The following is a 22,087-nucleotide window of genomic DNA, read 5'->3' as shown; positions in this document are numbered from 1 at the left end:
GACCTCATTTACCCCAGCTGTGGCAGGTTTGGAAATGACTCTTTGGAAGGCTTTGTGGGTCGCTTGGACCCCTCCCATCCCTGGAGATCCCCAATATGCCTTCCCTTGAAGCAAGTAAATGCCTCTCTATCAGCTAGTCGAGTACAGCTCCTCACACAAACCCTCCAGGTTGGACCCCTTCACCAGTATCTAAACAAGCCCACACGCTCACGGCCATACCTGGACCCCAGGGTTAGTGCCCCAGCGAGCACCCTCTGACCCTGCACTGCAAGGTTAGAAGGTCTCCCCAGGGATTTCCAAGCCTGGGTCCTAGGGGAGCCCCTTTCTGAGGGTCTCTGTTCAGGATGAGCACCTGCCTTCCCTGTAGGAGGGACACTTGCTGCACACCCAGAGCCCTCCCCAAAGTCCTGTGTGCTCATTTCTAGCCCCTTCAGCATCTACCACTTTGATCCTATAAACTAGGAGTCCCCAACCCCCAGGCCACAGACCGCTACCGGTCCGCAGCCTATTAGGAACTGGGCCGCACAGCAGGAGGTGAGTGGCAGATAAGCCAGCGAAGCTTCATCTGCGCTCCCCATCTCTCCCCATCACCCGCATTACTGCCTGAGCCATCCCCTGCTCCCATCTGGGGAAAAATTGTCTTCCATAAAACCAGTCCCTGGTGCCAAAAAGGTTTGGGACCATGGCTATAAATCCTTGAGAGCACCAGAGGCCAGGTTGTCTGGAATCTCAGTTTGGAATTGGAAGAGTAGTTGGCCTGTATTGTGTCAGCACCTCATCCAAAACTGAGCCTGGGGCAGTTCCATTCTGACATTCTGTTACAAATATGCGTTGAAGAAATGAAGGAAAGCCTCCCAAGCACTCGGTGTCTTCGTTACTCATGGACGTAATGCCTAGACTCGTAGACCACTTCACAGCATTGTGGTAAGGACTGCAGCCAGACTCAGAACCAGCACAACACAGAACACTGAAGAGGATGGGACGCCATGCAACTCCGAGGCCCAGTGCTGGCACGTGACTTCTAAGATGGCTGTTGATGGTGCTGTTCATCTTATAACAGTGGAGCCTGCCTCTGTGTGGCCTGTGAGCTCATCCTCCCCGGGAGGTGATGATGAGGGCAGGAGGGGTTGAGTATGTGGGTCCATGGTGCACTCCATGTGTACGCCTGGTGGGATGAGAGTGCCGTGTGCGTGTGTGTGTCTGTCTGTGTGTTCCTGCTCCCTTGGGTGTAGGTGCACCTTTGTGTATCTCTGGATACCTGCCTTTCAGCCAAGACCTCTAAACCAAGATGGAAAGTACAAGTTCAGGTCAAGACATAGTCACAGAGCTATATTTATGAAAGAGAGAACTTAGTCATGTAAATCACCTCTGTCCTGGCCCACTCTGCCTCCCCCAGACAAGACTCTAGCCCCAGAGAAAACATTTTCAATGTGTTTGAATTGAGGGCACTCCTCTGAGCTGGAGGAGTGGAGGAACAGCCTCAGAATTGCACCCACCTTGGCTCTGTAGGTGATTTTTGCCAATTGAAACAGTGGCACTGTGAGATATTTACTTGTTTAGTTGCAGCTTCCTACATTCCTCAAGGACTGGAGCGGGGGTCGCGGCAGGGGGGCGTCCTCAATGTTCAGAGAAGGGAAGCGGGGGGAGGGCATCAGAGGAAAGGAAGATGAGAAAAGGGATCATCTCAGGAGGGCTCCGGTCCCTTCCTTCTTTGCAAAGGGAGCAGACCCCCAAACAGCTGATGAAAACAAAGGCTTAAGTAGCACCATGGGCCTCTATAATACCAAAGTTTTTGCTGCTGCAAAACTGCATGAACTTGTCAAATCGTGAGTCCACAGACACCAACAGGGTTCCACAGCTGTCCAACAATGCCTCTAGGATGGAAAAATCCAGTGTTTTAGAGCATAGCTGTGTCTCTCTCTGCAGATTTAAGAAGATAATTCCAATCCCAGAGCAGAGCATGGTTCAGATGCTGTGCCACCTTCTCGAGTGTCTGCTGACCGATGAGGACATCCCTGCAGACTGCCCCAAGGAAACCTACGAGCTTTATTTTGTGTTTGCTGCCATCTGGGCTTTTGGCGGAGCAATAGTCCAAGATCAGGTAAGAGGGTGTGCTGAGGCTAACACCCACGCTAACCAGCAAAGATTTGGAAGACAGAACAGCTAAAGTCAGAATTAACACAGAAGCATCAAACTACTTAGTTATCTCTCCCTTGTTCTGCTAAAGGCGTCAAGTCCCCTTAGGAGGGCTTCAGGTAGTGAGACACGTGAGATTGGGCTATGTTTTGAGCTGTTGTTTTTTGAGTTAGTGAATGTATCCCTAATTTCTTGGACAGTTGCTGATTGAGTTTGAAAAACTGGAGGTATAAGTACCTTATTTTGCAAGGTGATGTGTGTTTTGTAGGTGGAGTGATGCTGTGCTGTAGAAGCTTGAGTAGGGGGAATCCCTTTAGGCTTCTTAAGAACTTTCCAGAACAGGCATGTACCACTCTGTAGCAACCATCACATCTTCATACCCCTGAAACGCAGAGCTGTCCATAGAAGGTTAGACCAAGGGCTAATTGACATCTGGGGATAGGAAACCAAAGTCGTATTCATCTCATGGTGTTGGCTGCTGTAGCTTCATGCTGTTTGGGGGTGTCTTGGCATCCTATTCTCTAAGGCTTGTGTATTCCCAACCTTTTCTTTACTTAGTTTCCTCCAAATAAAAGGTACTTTACCTAGAAACAACATATTTGAGGTTAGGCAGACCAGTCTTTTAGAACTGACTAGCTATCAGGCAGTGTCATATAGAGGCTGAGAACATGGACTCTGGACTTGAATTCTAACTCTGCCACTTATTAGCTGGGGACCCTGGACAAGTAATTTAACCTCTCTCCGCCTTACTCTCCCCGTGTGTGCAAAGGAGATGAGAGTGATGATAGTGGTACCCAGTTCCTAGGATGTTTGTAAGCATTAAATGAAGGGATACTGTTCTAATTGCCCACGTGTAAAGCTCTTAGAATAGTGTTTATTATTAAGGTTCTCCTACCACAGATATTCAGTTTCATAGCAAATATCTGGTGCCTTTCTCACAACAGGGGATTAAACGAAGCTTCAAGTGTTGGAGAGTTATCATTTACTCTTTCTGGTCTGGGTTGATTATGGGCTTTTCCAAATAAAATGGTAAAAATTTCAGCCTCCCAGGGCAAACCATGTTCTAAGAATCCAAAATGAAGGTGAGCTGGAAGAATTAACAATTAACTTAGAATTAACAATCAGTTTATTCTGTGTTTTCACGGGCTCTAATTATAACATTCATCCTACCTCCCATTACCCCCTACATGTTCTTGGTGCTCACAATTCAGAAAGCAGCTCTCAGAAGCCCCTGGAGGTGTGCCTTTCTCCATCTTCCTCTCCAGAGCTAGACGCTGGCGGGGAAGGGGGATGCTCCAAGGGCAGGAGGTTGCCTGGACTGGGAGTTTGACAGCTGAGAATTTCATGCAGTCTGTTCTGCGGCCCTTGGAGCTTCTCCATGGACTGCTTTCCCAGCTCCACATTCCCGCTTTGAGGCAAGGAGCCAATGCATCCACCAGGATGGACGAGAGTCTCGATGAATGCGCAGAGATCCGGAACGCAGAGGTTGTGGCTTTCCCTCAAGTGCAGTCCCTGACCTTTCACCTGCTGAAATGTCAGACAGCAACCACCGCTGGGCTTCTCTCTCACGCTGGTGCTGAGCAGGCAGTGGGGTATCAGGATAAAGACTCGTGGTCAATTTTTCTATCTCCGTGTAGAAAAATTTAAATCCACTCAATTCTTTTTAAAAGCCCGGGAGAAAGTGTCCCTCCAGGCGCCGCGGGCTCTGGAGCACATGGAGCTGTTGGCGGCTGTGCTGGCACGTGAGGAGAGAACACGGGAGAAAGCTTTTAGCAGCAGGGACTGTCCAAGCCCCCCACACAGCCTGCATTCAAGCCCAACACAAAATAGTGCTGTAAATCAAAAAGTATGAAGTTGGCCAAAATATTTGCATCAGGAACACCAATGGTGCTTATGTTTAAAAAGCTGTTATTAAAGCGAAGCAGAATATAATACAAAATACAGCCCATACTTGGGTAGAAGTTCTAATAAAAAAGGGAGGGGTGGATCCTGGCTAAATACTTTGCAGCAATCCCAGGGAATTATCTCTCAGAAGTAAATGATCTCTCAAGAGAGCACCAGATTGGGCAACTGAGAACCTGGGTTCAACTCCCAATTCTGCCATTTGCTGCCAGAGGTGCAACCTTTGAGCTTTTGTGTTTTCATACATAAACTAGGAGTAATTTTCAGTAGCCAGGATGACTTAGAGCATTGTGAAGACCAAATGAGGTGATATTGTGTTCCAAACTCTGCTACGTTGTACCACACTGTGTGCCAGTACAGACTTAGTGCAGGAAAGGGACCAGAGAATTGTCACAACCTTAAGGAGATGGGGTTCAGAAGGGGCCTCTTCATTGAGGTCATTGCTGACGAGTCACTCAAAGAGTCAAACTGAGAAAAGTCCATGGGATGACTCAGCAGAGGTGACCTTGTCTTTCCAGTGTCCAAGTACAGTAGACGGTGAGGTCAAGCACCAGATTGCAGGAAGCCAGACAGTGTTGGTGTAGCCCAGCTAATGGCTTGGTTGAGAAACTGACGGGGTAGCTCAAGGTGGAACTGGGAGTGAGGAAAGAAGGTGCACCCAACCTCCTTCTTTCTAGAGATGGTCTTTGTCTTGGATTCTCCATATAAACTTAAAAGATGGTTTTCATTAGGAAGTTAAAGGTCTTCAAGAATTTTATCCAAAGGTAGACAGCTAATATGTTTTCATAAGTAAATATTGTCAGCCAGAAAACAATTGGTGTCAGGTAATACATATATGTTAAGCTTTGTTTTTTCATTTAGTTTTCAATAGCACTCTTAGTTCTGCCGTGGTGTTTTGGGGAGGGAAGCACTCTTTTCCATAGTGTAATTCCATTTAAGAGCTTATCTAAAAGTTAGTCTTTTTAATTCATAGGAAGATTTTAATATCTGAGAGTACTCAAATTAAGGGTATAAACTTCCCACACCTTCCTGTTATGACCGATAAAAGCACAGAAAGGACAACCCTTGAAGTCACGTAATGCTGGTCGTTTTAATTTTTTGTACCTATTTTAAATTCTGTTAGTATATTTACTTCATTGTAAATATTTTTTAGGGTACCTTTGTATTTTGCTTTGACCTTGGTTCTGTGATTTGGATGTCAACAACTTCCCCCAAAAGCACCAGAATGTTAAATTCTAATGTCATGATCCCAGTCTGGGTTATTCAGCTTTAGTCCTGCTTTCAGTTTCCATGTGCACAGCAGTATTTTTAATAAAGAATTACACAGAGGAAAAAAAAAGAATTTTATCCATGAGTCAAAAATGGAGATTTTTTTTCCTAAGGCTTCTGATTGCAGAGAACAAATATTGAGAAGATAGTGTCCTCTTAATCTGAATTCAGATCAGAATAAGAACAGCAAACAAATCTGTCATTAAGGCCTATTTCCATTCTCTTTTTAAGGCAAAAGAATTCAATCCTATTTACCTAATAGACAGCGAAATGAGTGCCATTTCTTCCAAGTCCAGATTCATTGCCATGCGCCCAGCTCCGTGGTCTGTCCTCCTCCCCAGGAACATTTCCTAAAATGCCCAATCTGGACCTCTTCCCTTTTTAGGATTTTTCCTAGGTCTGTGTGCTCAAAGAGTGGGTTTGCTCCCCTAGAGAGTTGCCAGTAGCAGCAGGTATGCTTGGGATGTTTTTTTGTGTGTTGTGTTTCAGTTTGGACTCACTAGCTTGAGTACACGGGTGCACAGCCCTATCCTTAGGGGCTCATGATCTAACATGTATGCATATATAGTGCTACCTATTCCTTCCGTCAGAAAGACGTGTATACCTTTGTCTCTGCTTCTCCTAGATTTTTAGAATTTTAGCTCTTGAAAGAAATTTAGAAATACCCTTTCCTAGAATCAGATGAGAAAACTGAGGCATGGAAAGATGTGATTTGTCAGTGGTTATGTGCACGACTCCCCAGCTGAGGCTCTTCTCACCGCACCATCCTGTGCGCCCACGTGTCAACAGCCACCATTTTATTCCTTCCATCCATGACTGCTGTCCTGGACGTTGCTCAGAGCCTTGGGAGTCTAGGGGGACCGGGGTGGATCTGTCTCTTCAGGAGATCTTGGCTGTACTTGCCCATCTTGGGGCCATAGGCTCCTACTCTCCTCTGTGTTCTTACACCTCCCTCCCTCACCCTCCACCTGCCAGTGCTCTGAGATGCATAATGCCAGGGCGACCCAGCCACCTGGTCAAGCAGGGGCACATGTACATGCTCAAGGGAAGCCCCTGCTTAGCTGGGCCTTGTCAGGGTCGATCCTCGGGGGATAAGCAGGAGCCCTCTTTGCTCCCGGTCCTGACCTTCTGCCTGATGCAGGGCAGCCTCTCCAGGCTTCTTGTGCTCTGCAGAGCCTTGACTCCTGACCTGCTTTGTTTTGGCAGCTCGTGGACGACCAGGCAGAGTTCAGCAAATGGTGGCTGACCGAGTTCAAAACAGTCAAGTTTCCCTCCCAAGGAACCATCTTTGACTATTACATAGACCCAGAGACCAAGAAATTCGAGCCTTGGTCCAAGCTCATCCCCCAGTTTGAATTTGACCCTGAGATGCCTTTGCAGGTGAGTGTGGCTGAGTGACCAAGGACGTGCAGTGTCCCCAGGATCTGCAGTGGCTCTAGCGGCAGCCCCTTATGGATGTCCGAAAGGTTTAACCTCACTAGGAATTAGTCATCCCCAGCTACTTGTCTTTTCAGAGGAAATTATAGGTGCAATGAAGTCACAAGATCTCCCAAAGTCTAGATAACTTAATTACCAGACCCCCACATCCTTGGAGAAGAAGGACGGCCAGGGCAGAAGATTCTAAAAGAGAGGCCACAGGGAGGCAGACAGCGCTGGCAGAGGGGGAAGGGCCTGCTCTCTACCCAGAGCATGAGTTAGTAGGAGGGTCTCACTGGGTATTAGGGGGGCCCTCCTCCCCGGGGTAGTGAGCTCCCCGACCCCAGAGGATTCCCTCCCCTGAAATGCTCCAGAACACTCTGCCAGCATCTGTTTCTCCCATGAGCCCCCAGCACACTCATCCTGTTCCCACTCCAGGCCTGCTTGGTGCACACGAGCGAGACCATCCGAGTGTGCTACTTCCTGGAGCGGCTCCTGGCTCGGCGACGGCCGGTCATGCTGGTAGGGACCGCGGGCACCGGCAAGTCGGTGCTGGTGGGAGCGAGGCTGGCCAGCCTGGACGCCGAGGAATACCTGGTGAAAAACGTGCTGTTCAACTACTACACCACGTCGGCGATGCTGCAGGGTCAGTGTTACAGAATACATCAATAAATCGTGTGAATCGGTCCCGCTGCTCACTGCTCACAAAATCAATTACATACTTGCAAATGGTGTCAACAGAAGAAGAAGGTGGCTTTAATCAGAATGCTGGCAATCTGAGGAGATGGTGGCCTCAGCGCCCTCCAAAACCATCTCCCAAGAGTCTGCTCAGCCGTGAAACTTTTTAGAGAGGCAGAGAGAAGTCATCTCAGTTAATCACTGAGATGGGGGTCAGAGTCCTCGCCATGCCCCACCGTGTGCAGGCTTGTCAGCGCCTTGTGATCTTCTTCTAGATGTTATCTGTTCACACAGTTTGGTCACACAGTTTACTTGCGAGATGACTGAAGGGGAAGCCAGGGAAGAGATCTGGTCATCTGTTAATTACTTATTCTCCATTTCTACTTCTTTGATCTAAGGGAAGAACTGAGGGGTTAGGCAAGGCATTGTATGATTAAAAGATTTGAAAGCTGTTCTTGGGTCACAGGTGAGCAGAGCATGTGGGTGCCTGGTTTAGAAGTTAGTTGCAATTGATTTGCTCAAGTGACAAGAAAAGGGGCTTCTTGCTGAGAGCGGTTTCCTGCAAGGAGCTGCTTACATAAGGGGCCCAGGGGGTGTGGAGGAGGGGGTGGGGTGTCTGAGTGTCCACTCCTTCTACGGGAGCTGGAACTGGAGCAGAAGTCAGGCACCTCCCAGGCTTGACTCCTAGTGGCAGCACTGTTCCTTCCCCTCCCACTCCCCTTCTCTCCTCTCCCCTCCCTTCTGTGTCCCACTTTCCAGCACCCTTAGCAAGGTCCCCTTTCCCATCCTTTCTCCCTAAGTGCCTCCCTGGCCTGCTAAATTCCCCCAGGGTGGGATTTCAACGTAGTATAGGTCAGCACCTTGATGACAAAGAAAACAGAAAACCCATTGGAAGATTTCCATGGGCTTGTAGACTTCTGGCAGCGGATGTTCCTCTAGAGATCATTTTATTCACCCCTCATACCTCATAGATGGGGAAACTGAGGCTCAGGAAAAAGTATGTAGTTGCCCAAGGTCACCATCAAGTGGCAAGGCTGGTGTGGCACACCCAGTCTGCTGGCCACATGGAGCATGCATTTCACTGGGAGTTTACACGTTGGGCTCCTGAGGGGACACGTGTCCTCAGGGTGTGGCTTAAGGGTCCAGGGCTCACTGCATAAGATGTTTCCCCCTCGCCACCCACTTTCTCCTTGACCTTCACCTACTGTCAGTTCTCCTTTTATGTAGAAACACTCATCACATTAACCCTAGAAACAGCCTCCTTTTGAAGAAGTGCCCAAGCCAACCTCCCAACAAAAGGAGGGGAGTGACAGGGCTGGGGAGGAGCCCTGCTCTCACCCCTCACAGTGTAACAGCCTTGCCCCACTCTCTGTCCCTCCGCCCGGGCTTTCCCACGTGAGACCACGTGCATCCCCACCCCTAGAACGCACAGTCCACTAAAAACGAGGCGCTCGGCCTATGGGCTGTTTGCAGATTGGAAAGTTATAAGCCAAGCTTATACATGAAAGTGAACCTGGTCTGGTCCTTCTGTGGCCCCTGCTCAGTGTGAACCACAGAGAGTCAACGTGTGGTGCTGCCAGCACTGTGCTTTCCCCAGTTCCCATGTGAGACAACAGCTCACTCCCCACCTTCTTTCTGCACCACCTTGCCAGCTCTTCCAGGGTTGCGATCCAGCCAGCTCCTCATGCTAGTGGGGGCTGCACTGTCTCTACCTCTCACAGCAGGTTAGCGCCTGAAGCTTGTGGATGGAAGTTAAGGTCATCCCTCATCCCCCCCTCAGCGACAGGGAGACTTCACCTCTTTGTCAAATCAGCCTCTGGGCTTCATCCCCTGCTGGGCTGGTAAAAGTTTCACACCTTCGGTTCCAATCTAGCAATTGACTGTCATTCCCACCTAGATAACAAGACAAACTGAAGTGATGGAGACTTGTATTAGAACAAGTAGTTTGTCAGTGATGTGAGCATCTTCTATTTGAGAAAGAACACTCCGATTTTCTTCTGCTCTTCACAATGTGAGCAGTTATAGACACGATACACTTTTAAATTTAATTGTTTTCTTAAGTCTACACAATCAGCGAAACAAATCAAGCCCTGGTGTGTGTGTTTACCAGTTTCTGACGTGTAATTACTCCCACCATGATCAATTTCAGGCGACCCCCACCATGTCCGTGAACATGGAGTTGGGAAGAGAAGCACAGCAGAGCACCATGCATCCTATTTCTGCTCTGCAGATTCAGTAGGTGAACATAACCTCAAGAGCACAGATAATGGTAAAATGTAGTCACATAATTTTCACATGATGAGTTTTGAATATTCATTACCTTTGTTTTTAATATAATTTACTTACTTGTAAGTTTATCTAATTTATGTTTTTAAATAATGGCTGTGTTGAACCACCAGCTTACTAAGTTCCCTGTTTTTTTGGTTTTTTTTTTAGATGTTGGGAGTAGGAGCTTTATTAATTAATTATTTTTTTTTCAGTGTTGGGTCTTTGTTTCTGTGCGAGGGCTTTCTCTAGTTGTGGCGAGCAGGGGCCCCTCTTTATCGCGGTGCGCGGGCCTCTCACTATCGCGGCCTCTCTTGTTGCGGAGCACAGGCTCCAGACACGCAGGCTCAGTAGTTGTGGCTCACGGGCCCAGTTGCTCCGCGGCATGTGGGATCCTCCCAGACCAGGGCTCGAACCCATGTCCCCTGCATTAGCAGGCAGATTCTCAACCACTGTGCCACCAGGGAAGCCCCTTAAGTTCCCTGTTTTAACAGTCAGCTCTCAAGAGGCAACTCCAGCAAACCACTAACTTCATCTTGACTCCATGACACCTCAGCCACCATCAAGCCACACAGTGTCATAACCTGGCACTGTCATGGCCTGGCACCGTCACGTTCACAGCCTGCAGCGGTCATAAGCAGACTTCACATGCCTGGCTGGTTCACATCCTAACACTGTTTTGCTACTAAACATATCTACCTCTACACTTACTTGCAAGCCTTGAGTCCAGTGACTGATCAGATTATCAGGTTTGCCCACTTTACTACTACTATAACTACACTGATAATAGTAATAATAATAACTGATATTATCAAACATTCACCAGGGATGTGTCAGGCGCTAACCTGAGATTAGACTTTTACACGTTTTTAAATGATTTAATCTTGTACAACCTTGGAAAGTATTTGTATAACCCCCATGTTATAGATGAGAAAACCAAGGCACAGAGAAGTTAAATAAGCTACTTGAGGCTACACAGCAAGTGTGGTGGACCAGGGTTTGAACCCAGACAGTCCGACTTCAGATCCTGTGCTCTTAAACATTAGGCTATACTACCTCCCTGATAAGAAACACTTTGGAAACTGAAATAAATATTTGATAATATTACTCTTATTATTAGTGGTACTATTTGAGTAGTCTAGAGAAATTGTTTTCTAGAGTCCTGTTATAATGATTTTATAATGTAAAAAAATACTTTAACCAGAGAGTGAAAATTCATAGCCAAGGAAGAGGAGAGGAGTATCATACTCTTGACTCTGAAAGATACTGGATGCCCTTACTTGGAACCTCCCGTCCATTACTTTAGTCACAGTCCAGACAAGTTTTCTTATTTGGCTTCTTAGCTGAAAACATTTTGGAAGCAACAAAACGGCAGGGAAAAGGGTGCTACCAACAATTAGAAAAGTGGGAGCAAAGAGCCTGGTATCCAACAGGAAATAGAAAACATAAAAAGGAGGTGCAAGAACCCAAAGGGTAGCTGCTCTGGCATCAGAAAGGTGGCACACTGTCCCACCCACGTCAGGAGCCCATCACTCTTTTGAAGCCCAACATTTTCATTGCTGTTTGTACTTAAGACCCTTGGAATTAAGAGAAGATTCAATGTGATGTGGTGTAGGCTGCTTTAAAGGCCAGATAGTACACCCAGACAGATGTGCAAAAGGTGTGTTTATAATGTGTCTGTAATGTAAAAGATGGGAAATAGCCTAATTATCCATATGATGGAATGCTAAGCATTGTTACAAAGAATGAGGAAAGTCTGTATGAATTGAGTTGGAACCATTTCTATGCTCTTTATTGAGTGAGAAAAGCAAGATACAGAACAGTGTATATAGTATGCTCTAAAGTATATATCTTGTTTAAAAAGAGATAGATAAAAATTTGCATATATATATATATATATATATATATACACACACACACACACACAGAGTCATACATCTATGCTTGTATGTACTAAGAATATTTCCAGGAGGACACACAAGAAACAGCAGTTGCCCCTGGCAAGGGGAACTGGATGCTAAGAGTGGGATGGAGAATGACTTAAACTTTTTAAAAATTATGAAATATTTCAAGCATGCAGAAAAGTACAGAAAATAGTGTAACAGATGCCCATGTACCCACAACCCAGATTTCACAGATGTTAACATTTTGTCATTTTGCTATGGATCTTAGCATTTTAAGTACAGCCAACATACCACCCCCATCCCTTCCTCTGTCTTGCCCCTCATTAACCGGACTAGGACTACTAGAGTTGATGTGCATTACTCCAAATTTACGCTTTTCATACATATATGTACCCATAAAATACCCCATGTTGTTGTGTGTACTTAAATTTTAAATATGTATCATACTGTAACTTCTTTGGTAACTTGCTTTTTTCATCACTGTCTGTTTTAATGCATGCAGAACGTTTTCATTGGTTTTTCACTGCTGCATAGAATTCCCTTGTGTGCATAAATCACAGCTCTTTTATCCATTTTCCTACTAAAAGGCAGGATAATTTTTTAACAATTTCCTTTTTTTTTTTTTTTTTTTTTTTTTTTTTGCGGTATGCGGGCCTCTCACTGTTGTGGCCTTTCCCGTTGCGGAGCACAGGCTCCCGATGCGCAGGCCCAGCAACCATGGCTCACGGGCCCAGCCGCTCCACGGCATGTGGGATCTTCCCGGACCGGGGCACGAATCCACGTCTCCTGCATTAGCAGGCGGACTCTCAACCACTGCGCCACCAGGGAAGCCCCAACATTTTCCTTTTTAAAAAACATTTTTTGAGTTATAATTGACATACAATACATGGCACACATTAAAGTATACAATCTGATACATTTTGAAATATTTACCCATCATGAAACCATCACTACAATCGAAATAATGAATACATCCGTCACCTCTGTGAGTCCCTCACCTCCCTTAGTAATCCCTCCCTCCCTCCCAACCCCCCCCACCCTGTCCTGTGCCTAAGGCAACCACTGTTCTGTTTCTGTCACAATAGGTTAGTTTGCATTTTCTAGAATTTTATACAATTTTATATAATTATACAATGGAATCATCATACAATAGGCCCTCTTTTTTGTCTGGGTCCTTTCACTCAGCATGATTTTGAGATTTATCCATGTTGTTGAGGGTGCAATAGTTCATTCTTTTCATTCCTGAATAGCAAGATAAAATATGTAAAACACTCAAAATGATTCCTAGCATACAATAAGTGCTCAGTAGATGGAAGCTGTTATTCTAACAATATTAAAATCCTTCTCAAATTTAAAAATCTATAAATATTATGCAATAATCTCTAAGCCCCAACTGCCAGGAACACAAAAAGGAACACAAGCAAACCCCTTTTGCTTGAAAAAGGCATTTAACATAAACTATGCTAAAACAAAAATAATGTTTTTGGAAAAAATGTTCCAGCTTTCAAATGGGCAGTAACTTCATCCCAGCATGTCAATTCACTGAGGTCTCCAGGGGGATGTTTTGCAGTTCACTCATCCTGCTAGTCCATTGAATGCCATTTTTCTCAAAATCAGATGTTCTTTTATAGAGAAGGCAGCTGCTTGATATTCCCTGCATCTCTCCTCTCTTATTGCATCCAGCTCTGGGGTCTCCATTGAGTACTTTTCTAAACTCAGATTCAAAATTCCTTTAAATGCAAATGCGGTTGTGTTTCAAGGCATTCACACTGCTCACCAGTGTGGATAGCACTTGCTTTATTTGAAGTTTATACTCTGCCAAACCACTGTATTATCAGTAATGCTTTTGACTGCAAGCCGCAGAAAATCTGATGATAGTGACATAAACAGAGATTCTTTTTTCATGCAACAAGAAGTCTTGAGGTAGGCAGTTGCTAATGCTAAATCAATGGTTCAATGATATTGAGGCTATAGTAACTATTAGTCTCTTAGATGGTACCTCAGGGTAGCAGAGTGGCTGCTGCTCCGGCCATCACATCTGCATTCCAAATGGAAAAAAAAAAAGCTAAAGGGAAGAGTTAGTGCCCATGTCAGGAAATGATAGCTCTCCAGGAACCCCACTGACTTATGTGTGTGTGTTACTGTTCAGAACTGTGTCACGTGGCCGCCCCAGCTGGAAAGTAACTAAGGAGAAGGAAGTAGGAAATGGTGTCCATCACGGATCTGATGATCTTTATTTTTACAAGATGAGAAAATGAGGCTTTAGAGGTGTTAAGGGACTTCCCTCAAAGTCACACAGTGAGTTAATAGCCAGGCTGTCTTATTTCACTGAGCTACAGTGTCCATCCACTTTGATAAGACAGTAAGTCATGCATCTAAATTTCCATAATAGAATGCCAACTTGGCTTCCGTTCATCTGATATCTGGAGCACATGGATGTCTCTGCCTTTGACAATAAATAAAATAGGGCCTTCACGTGGTCATTGAAACTCTCAGACTTCACTTGATCATTCACCAGCAGCTGCAAAAAATCACAGATTAATAACACTGACACCTTGGCTGAGAGAGGCAGATCTCCGTTCCTCCAGCTGCTCTAAATGCCACAGACGCAGTTGCACTGCTTTCTTTCCCTTTGCTGAGTTACCATTTAATGATCCACCCTTTGGTGTTGATTGAAAGTTAGGACGATAAAAGATAATTTTCAGGTTTTTTTTTAACATCTCCATGCCCATTTTGCAGCATGATACACCTTTTGTAAGTTTCCACGATATATGCCTTTTAGAACTGAGTGCCTGAAAAGTTTTTTCATACAAAAGTAGAGATGGGTTTATACCAGTGATCTGGGGTGACATGGTTACTGTAATTAAACGCAGATTTAGTTCTGAGCTTTCAAGGAGGCAGTTCATAAAGATCAATGTGACCATTTTTATTTGGTTACAGTAACTACGTCATCCCTGATTACTGGTACAAATAAGTTTCTTCTATATTGTTTTGGAATCCCTTTTTAGCCTTTATTTTAATTGGTCTATTTTATGTCTGTTGAAATAACGTAAGCCTTTTCTCATTCATTTTGAAAATATAAGGAATTTTTAAAACTAAAAGAATTTGCAATGACCCATAGACAGGACAGTTTAGAAAGGGAAAAGGAGAGGTAAAGAACTGGGTCACAGCATCACTGGGCATATATTTGCAGTGTGAAGCGAGTGAGCCAAAACGATGCTCGTCACTGTCCTGAATTCTGCCATCCAACTGCGATTTGAAGTATTAGTTCAACAAATATTTGAGTGCGTAATTACGCTAATTAGATAGGAGCTCAGGGGTCTGAGTCCTTGTGTAAAACAAATCTCCATCACCTGTTCATTAAAAGTTTAAGGTTGGACAGGACCTTAAAAAAGATCTGATCAAACTCTCGACTTCAAAGGAGCATTACGTTATCACAAATAGACAACTCTCGCCACTTGCCTGAATATCTTCCAAAAAGGAGATGACACAAAATTAAATCATCAAAGACCACCTAGTGGGCAAGACACTCTACTTGGAATGGGGGGAGGGGGTTTCAAGGTATAAGGAAATTGAAAACAACATGTTTCATACTGTAGGGAAACCATTCCATAAATTTTGGCACCTCCAAATTATAGAACACAATGCAGCAATTAAAAATCGTGTTTTGGGAGGTTAGGTATTATCATATAAAGAGGTTTAAAATATGAGAAATGAAAAAAACATATACAGGCAGAATATACAGTATAATTTATAGAACACAATGCAGCAATTAAAAATCGTGTTTTGGGAGGTTAGGTATTATCATATAAAGAGGTTTAAAATATGAGAAATGAAAAAACATATACAGGCAGAATATACAGTATAATTCCAATGTTGTAAAGGAAAAAATCTAACAGAGCAAATAGACTAGAATGAAATACACCAAAATATTGAAAGTAATGCTTACTGCTATAGGTGATAGAATTATGGGCAATTTTCATTTTCATCTTTATGATTTTCTATGCTTTTCAATTTTTATATAATGAATATGTATTATTTTATAATCATACAAAGTATGTTATTTTTTGAAAGAATAACTGAAAAGCCCTTACAATATAACTGAAACATCTTAATGTGAAAAATTGGATAATATGAAAGGAAAATTGTTCAAACACAGATACACAAATCATGTCAGTTCAACATAAGGCACAGTTAATTATTAATGATCTCTGTCAAAAACATGGTCAGGCAATGAGTTAACTAAACCTGGGATTTCTGAAGGGTGGAAGCCGGGTCGTAGTAAAGTTTAAGAAGTACTTTGCTGTGGTGGTTACATAAGATGCCATAGTCAGACAGACCTGGGTTAGAATCCTGGCTTTGCCCTCAGTAGCTGTGTGACCTTGGATAAAGTCCTTTTACTTCCCTAAAGCTCAGTTTTCTCATTTGTTTAGTGCCTTCAACATCAACATTTTTGCTGAAATGTAAACCCACTTTTGCTCCTCCAGTTCTACCTGGAAGCAAAAGAACTCACTACCATTCCATTCTAGATGGGACTTGGGACAGAGCTCAGCCAGGAAGGGATCCAGCATGTGTGTGCCTTTCCTAGGGAGGCCTCTCTTTCTCTGGAGTACTTGACGTCATCCGTTTGAGATAATCCCGTGCATTCCAAGCCCACTTCTTGTTAGCTGATGTGCTTCTCTCCTCAACAATCCTTGAGAAGCGTAAAAAGTGTAATCAACCCAAATTACAGGGTCTGCTTAATTCCAGGAGTTGATTTGAATATCATTGCTTTGGGAGGAGGAGAAACAAGTCTTCCTAAGGAGAGAATTTCCTATTAGAAGGACTGTTCTCAAAGGCATGTCCTTGACAGCCCATTAATTATATTTCATTTTGACAGATCTCATATATAGTTGTTATATCTTAAGGGGGGGAAGAAGGTGTTGGGTGATTAATTGGTTGATAGTGTATGTTAATTGCATGCTAATTTAATTTAAATTTAATTCATATTTGGAACACTTAATTTAACTCAGGACCAGAAAATTGGAATATTCAAGCTTCTTGAAGGAACTTGTCTTTCTATCTGTCACCTTCATATGTCTGTTGACACCTCCTCCTTGTTTACAAACTTGTTTTTCAAGAAAAGGAATCAGATGGTTCTTAGAGCCTCCAGCGGTAATAGTATTGGTTCTTGCAATACATAAATATTTAATTGCTTTATTGAAAAAAATACATGTATCTCCAGCCTATTACTTAAATTTGCTCTAAACAAGTCCTGTCAGGCTGGAAAACCGTACTCTTTGATTGCTTCCCTCTGGCTGAGTAATTGAAGAAGCAGCTCCAGGAGAGAGTCTGTACTTGGTTTCCAGAAAGGCACTGAAGATGATCTGATACCTGAAGGCAGAGGGGCACTGTTCATGACACTGGAAGCTTCTGGGAAATTCTCTGGGGCTCTTGTTTCTGCTTTCCCTCAGGGAACCCCAGCAGGTGAACTCTCTGAGAATACTGTTGACAGAATATCCGGTGTTTCCTCTCTTATAGCCCAGGGGTGGAAGGAGCTTCCTCCCAGCCCTGGGATGGGCTGCTCCCCTGCTGTCTTAGGTAGAGAGGGCAGGTCTACCCAGGATCTGGTTGTCTGCAGATTTCCTTGGGGGTAGAGTACTAGGCCTTGGGACTTCTGTTTCTAGTCTACAAACAAAGAAAGTGGACCGCAAGTGTGATAGAAGGGACATGGGCTTTGAAGTTTTAACTGGTTTGGATCTGTATCCTAGCTCTACCTCAGAAGAGTTAATTCATTCTTCTGAGTCTCAGTTCTGTCACCTGTAAAAGGGGTGATGGTACTAATCTTGTAGCAGTGTTGTAAGGATTCAGTGAGACCATAAATGTCTGTAAAAACCTAACAGAGGGACTTCCCTGGCAGTCCAGTGGTTAAGACTCCATGCTTCCAACATAGGGGGCACGGGTTCCTTCCTTTGTCGGGGAACTAAGATCCCGCAGGCTGCACAGTGAGGCCAAACAAAAAACACCCTAACACAGTGCGCAGTCAGATGTTCGAAGCCTGGGCACTGCTGTCACCACTTCTGCCTGGTCATCGGCCTCCTGCCCTCTGGTCCTGTAGAACTGCCTGCTGCTGGGAGCAGCTCTTGTTTGCACGCTGCACCATGGCTTGTCCTTGACATTGGACTGTCTTAGAACTGGCACCTGAGCTTTGAACCTCCTTCCCTCACTCATTGGCTCTCTTCTCAGCTGTCCTGGAGAAGCCTCTGGAGAAGAAAGCGGGCAGAAATTATGGCCCCACAGGCAACAAGAAGCTTATTTATTTCATAGATGACATGAACATGCCTGAGGTGGACGCCTACGGGACTGCACAGCCCCACACCATCATCAGGCAGCACCTGGATTATGGCCACTGGTAAGAGCACACATAAAGGGACTCGGCCGGGTGGGGAACAGGTCCAAGGCCAATCGCTGTCCTGTCGTTGGAGCTGCAGACCTCAGCTCAGCTCTAGCGCCAGATGAGAATTGCCACAGCAAACTGAGTCCCTCATGGGATTCTGTTTCCTGAGTGCTCTTCCTTCCAACAGGGAATTGAGACCCACCGGAAGAGGCTGGTCAGAGAAGGTACTGAGCTCTCATTTAAAGAAAAATGTCTACTTTTTTCCTCAATATTCATCTCTAAAGCTGCCTTCTCCAAGCTCCCAAAGCAGAATTAACCAGTCCCCCTCCCTCCCGTCCCCCTCCCCCTCGTCCCCCCTCCCCCTGTGGTCCTATCGCAGTGAGCAGGGCCTTCGCTGAGAACAGCTAACATTCTTATGGTGCACGTGTGTTTGCGGGTCTTAATAGCCTTTGTCTTTTCAGAGCATCTCACAGGCTCTGATGTTATCTCCTGCAACAGAATAGTTTTTAATGGCAAAAGGTCTAAACTTGCCAGAAAGAAAAAAGCAAGTCAGTGATTTGAGATAACTCTGGCTCACCTTCCTACCTCACACTGAATCTACTGCTGCTGAGAAGGAGCAGGGAGGGCCAAGAGGGAGTTCAGAGAGAGGAATTACAGTTATGACGACAGTCACCCGACTTGCCTTTCAGTCATTCCTAAGGTCTTTGTTGGATGCGTGCCATGGACCACCATCCACAATCTCCACACCAGTATTCAAGCAGCTGAAGTCTCCTGGAAAAGATCAGGCTACTTATTGAATAGTTTTACTTTAGATTCATGGTCACAAACCTTCAATGGGAAGTAGAAACTTCCTGGAAATTCTACTGTATTGTGTTCATATGTTTACATTTCCACCCTCCAAAATGCCTATTTCATGCCTTCTCCTCTCTCCTCAAACTTCCCACCCGACCTCAGCTGATGGCCACTCCCGCCATCTCCATTTCTAGCTTCCACACCCATACAACTTACTTCTATCCCTGTGCATCTTTTTCTCCCTCCCCTTATTACATTTTCCCTGAGGCTCAACCACCCACCAGCATCTTGCGTCTACTCTCTCCATCTCTTGAAATCTCACTTCACCTACTAGTTCCCCTATCTCCCGATGGGCTCCTTCATATCAGTGTCTAAACCTGCACAAATTTATCCTATAGTGTTAGAAAATCATTTTCTAATTACTGCTCTGTGTCTCTGCATAACCAGATTCTCCCCTCTGTCTCCACCTCCTCGTCTCCCGCCCACTCCTCTGTCCACTATGATTAGGCCTCTATTTCCTCCACTTTACTGAACTGTTCCTGCTCAACTAACTGTATCTTTATAGTGAAATCCAGCAGACCCTGTTGGGTCACCATGTTTCTTATCTTCTCTGCAGCACTTGATGTGGTTGACTGCTCTGTCCTGTTGGAAATACTGGCTTCCTTTGCTTTCTGGATACTACACACCCTTGATTTCCTCCTACCTCTTTGACCATCTTTGTGGTCTCTTCTTCCGGCGCTACTTCCATAGATGTTGTATCCCTTAGGAATTTGTCCTAAGCTCTTGTCTCTTCTCAGTTTCTACCAATGTATCTAGACTGTTTTTTACCCCCAAACACATGAATGATCAGGCACATCCCAGTTCACCTTGACAGCACACTTACTTGCCTCTGCCCTCACTCAACTCTCGTCCATGGTTTCTGACTGTTCCAGGCATGATCGAAACAAACTGTCCCTAAAGGAGGTCATGAATGTCCAGTACATTTCCTGTATGAACCCCACTGCAGGCAGCTTCACCATCAACCCACGGCTTCAGGTACAGGGGGAACTGTGACCCTGGGGTCCTAAACACCACCTTCCAGGCTGATGTCACTGGACTATGTGTGATAATTGGCCCCTCCCCTGTCCAGCCTCTTCAAGTGGTAAATCATACAGGATGCTGATTCGCATTTCCAGGGAGACAGAAAACCCCCTAGACCCAGAGTTCTGAAACTTTTTGAGCCAGAAGGAATCAGGGTTCATCTAATTCAACTTGGTCTTCAGGTTGAGAGAACTTCGGATAGGTGAATTACCCTCCCAAGGTCATGTGCATTCTCAGGATCACATTCAGATTTGGACTCAGATTCCCAGAGTCCAAGTTCCATTCCCTTCCTGCTAGGCCATGCTGATGTCTTTGACCAGAAGTCCAAAACCCATTAATCATTTTAGGTTCAACCTAAGTTTGGGTTTAATGTGAGAAATGTGGCCAGAATGTAGAATTCAAAGCCCTTCTAAGAATTCTTCACCATCTTATCCGAATCCTGAAGAGGTGATTTCTGTCCTGTGACCATGGATGTCTAACTCGTGGCCTCCTCCACGTGCCTGTGCTCCCCTATCCAGCGTCACTTCAGCGTGTTTGCCCTCTCCTTCCCGGGAGCAGATGCCCTGTCCTCCATCTACTGCACCATCCTGACTCAGCACCTGAAGCTTGGGGACTTCCCGGCACCACTGCAGAAATGCGTCCCCCAGCTGATCCGTCTGGCCCTTACCTTCCACCAGAAGATCGCCACCACGTTCCTCCCCACAGCAATCAGATTCCATTACATCTTCAACCTCAGGGACTTGGCCAACATTTTCCAGGTGAGTCCATCGGCTCCAAGACACACTAGGAGGCTTAGCCATGATCCTGTCCCCTCCATTCTTTGCCAAACTCTCAGGCAAAGGCACAGTTCATATGGAGTGACGAATGTACAAGTAAACAGAGTGCTGTGGGGTCCGTGAGGGTCTATTCAACATAATAGAATTCTCTTTGCCCATTAAGTTACTTCTTGGTAAGCAGAGTGTATTTATTTCTGAGTTGGTTCCTTCGGGCTGGAGAAGGTTCAGCATTTTGGAGATAATGTCATCTAATGGTTCCAACATGCCTAGAAAAGAAAGTGACACAGAAGCGAGAAAACTATTTTGCAGGCCCTGGTGGTACACCCATCATTCTTGGGATGAAAAATAACATCCCCTAAACCATGCAGGATAGCTCTGCTTCCTAAAGCCATGTCATACTATTCCGAAGACACCATCCGCCAGCCACTGGGATGCGTCAGTCCTAAAACTTCCAGGTTATTTTCCAGGTCAAAGCCATTTCAGATCCTTCCAGCTGCTCATCTGAATAGTGGTGGCCTGTGTCTGCCTGGTGCTTCCAGTTGCTTGCCCCTTCACTACCAAAACCTCCAGAGGGCAATGCAGCAAACCCAGCCCCCTCTTCCCCTTGGCCAGGTACCGCATCCTCTTGTGATGGATCCACAGCCCTCCCATCCTGGATGAGAATCTGCAGAAACCACTTTTCAGAGAGACCCCTCTCCAGGGTAGTTCTGAGCCATTATTGAGGGAAAGTGCCTTTCATCCCAAGCAGAGGCCACATCTGTAGGGAACTATCAGCATGATCAGGGAGTGAGGCATGACCCTCCATGGGGATCACATGTGTTTGGGGTTAATTACATTACCTGTGCAGGTAGGACTCTGGGGAACCTCAGACTAGCAAAGGTCCAGACTCTGAGGCCATAGAGCCTGCAGGTTCCATGGTCAAAAGAAGCAGAAACCTACTATTAGTTCAAAGATCCAAGAGTGATGCTCCCAAAAAGCTTACCTGGAGGGTGGACCACAGCCCCACAGCCAGGTTGAGTCTCTGAGAGCTCCTGTAAGCTGGCTCAGGACAGCTCTCCTGGGTCACATGCCTCCCAAGCGTTAACTCAGCTACAAATGAGGAAACACACCCACAGAGCCTACACAGCCAGCCAGGGAAGGAGCCAGAATAGAACCTAGGTCTTTCAGGTCCCTGGCCAGAACCCCTTTCCACCACGCCATTCTGTCCTTCTCACCCGTTCTTTCTATGAGGAGAACAGCATAAGACAGTTAAGGCAGCAAGAAAGACTCAGCTCCAAGCCTGTAAAACCCACAGCTCCGTGGCCCTCAGACCTAGATGGTGGCAAAGTTTGTGCATTCCCACACTTACCTCCCATTTACTGAGTATTAATTGAGAAAAACTTCTTTTTTTTTTTTTTTTAATCACACAAGCGGTCTCTGAAATCTCACTGCAACAGGATGAGCTGGGGGCATCCCCATGTGCATCTTCCAGATGAGCAAAAAGGAGTTGAGCC

At 45.4% G+C, this 22,087-nt stretch overlaps 1 protein-coding gene across 1 annotated transcript in view; it reads left to right on the top strand.

Annotated features, from left to right (window-relative positions):
* The window catches only part of DNAH9 (dynein axonemal heavy chain 9), a 304,275-nt gene that overhangs the window by 150,293 nt on the left and 131,895 nt on the right, over nucleotides 1-22,087 (top strand). The window contains exons 36-41 of the mRNA XM_032616402.1: nucleotides 1,927-2,101; nucleotides 6,514-6,687; nucleotides 7,162-7,369; nucleotides 17,796-17,961; nucleotides 19,671-19,773; nucleotides 20,337-20,576. Coding sequence (XP_032472293.1) covers nucleotides 1,927-2,101; nucleotides 6,514-6,687; nucleotides 7,162-7,369; nucleotides 17,796-17,961; nucleotides 19,671-19,773; nucleotides 20,337-20,576 — 1,066 coding nt within the window. The remainder of the gene's footprint in view (nucleotides 1-1,926; nucleotides 2,102-6,513; nucleotides 6,688-7,161; nucleotides 7,370-17,795; nucleotides 17,962-19,670; nucleotides 19,774-20,336; nucleotides 20,577-22,087) is intronic.

This window comes from Phocoena sinus, chromosome 20 (assembly GCF_008692025.1).
Source record: "Phocoena sinus isolate mPhoSin1 chromosome 20, mPhoSin1.pri, whole genome shotgun sequence".
Taxonomy (NCBI): domain Eukaryota; kingdom Metazoa; phylum Chordata; class Mammalia; order Artiodactyla; family Phocoenidae; genus Phocoena; species Phocoena sinus.
Note: the sequence above shows the minus strand (reverse complement) of the source record. Positions and strands in the feature narration are given on the sequence as shown.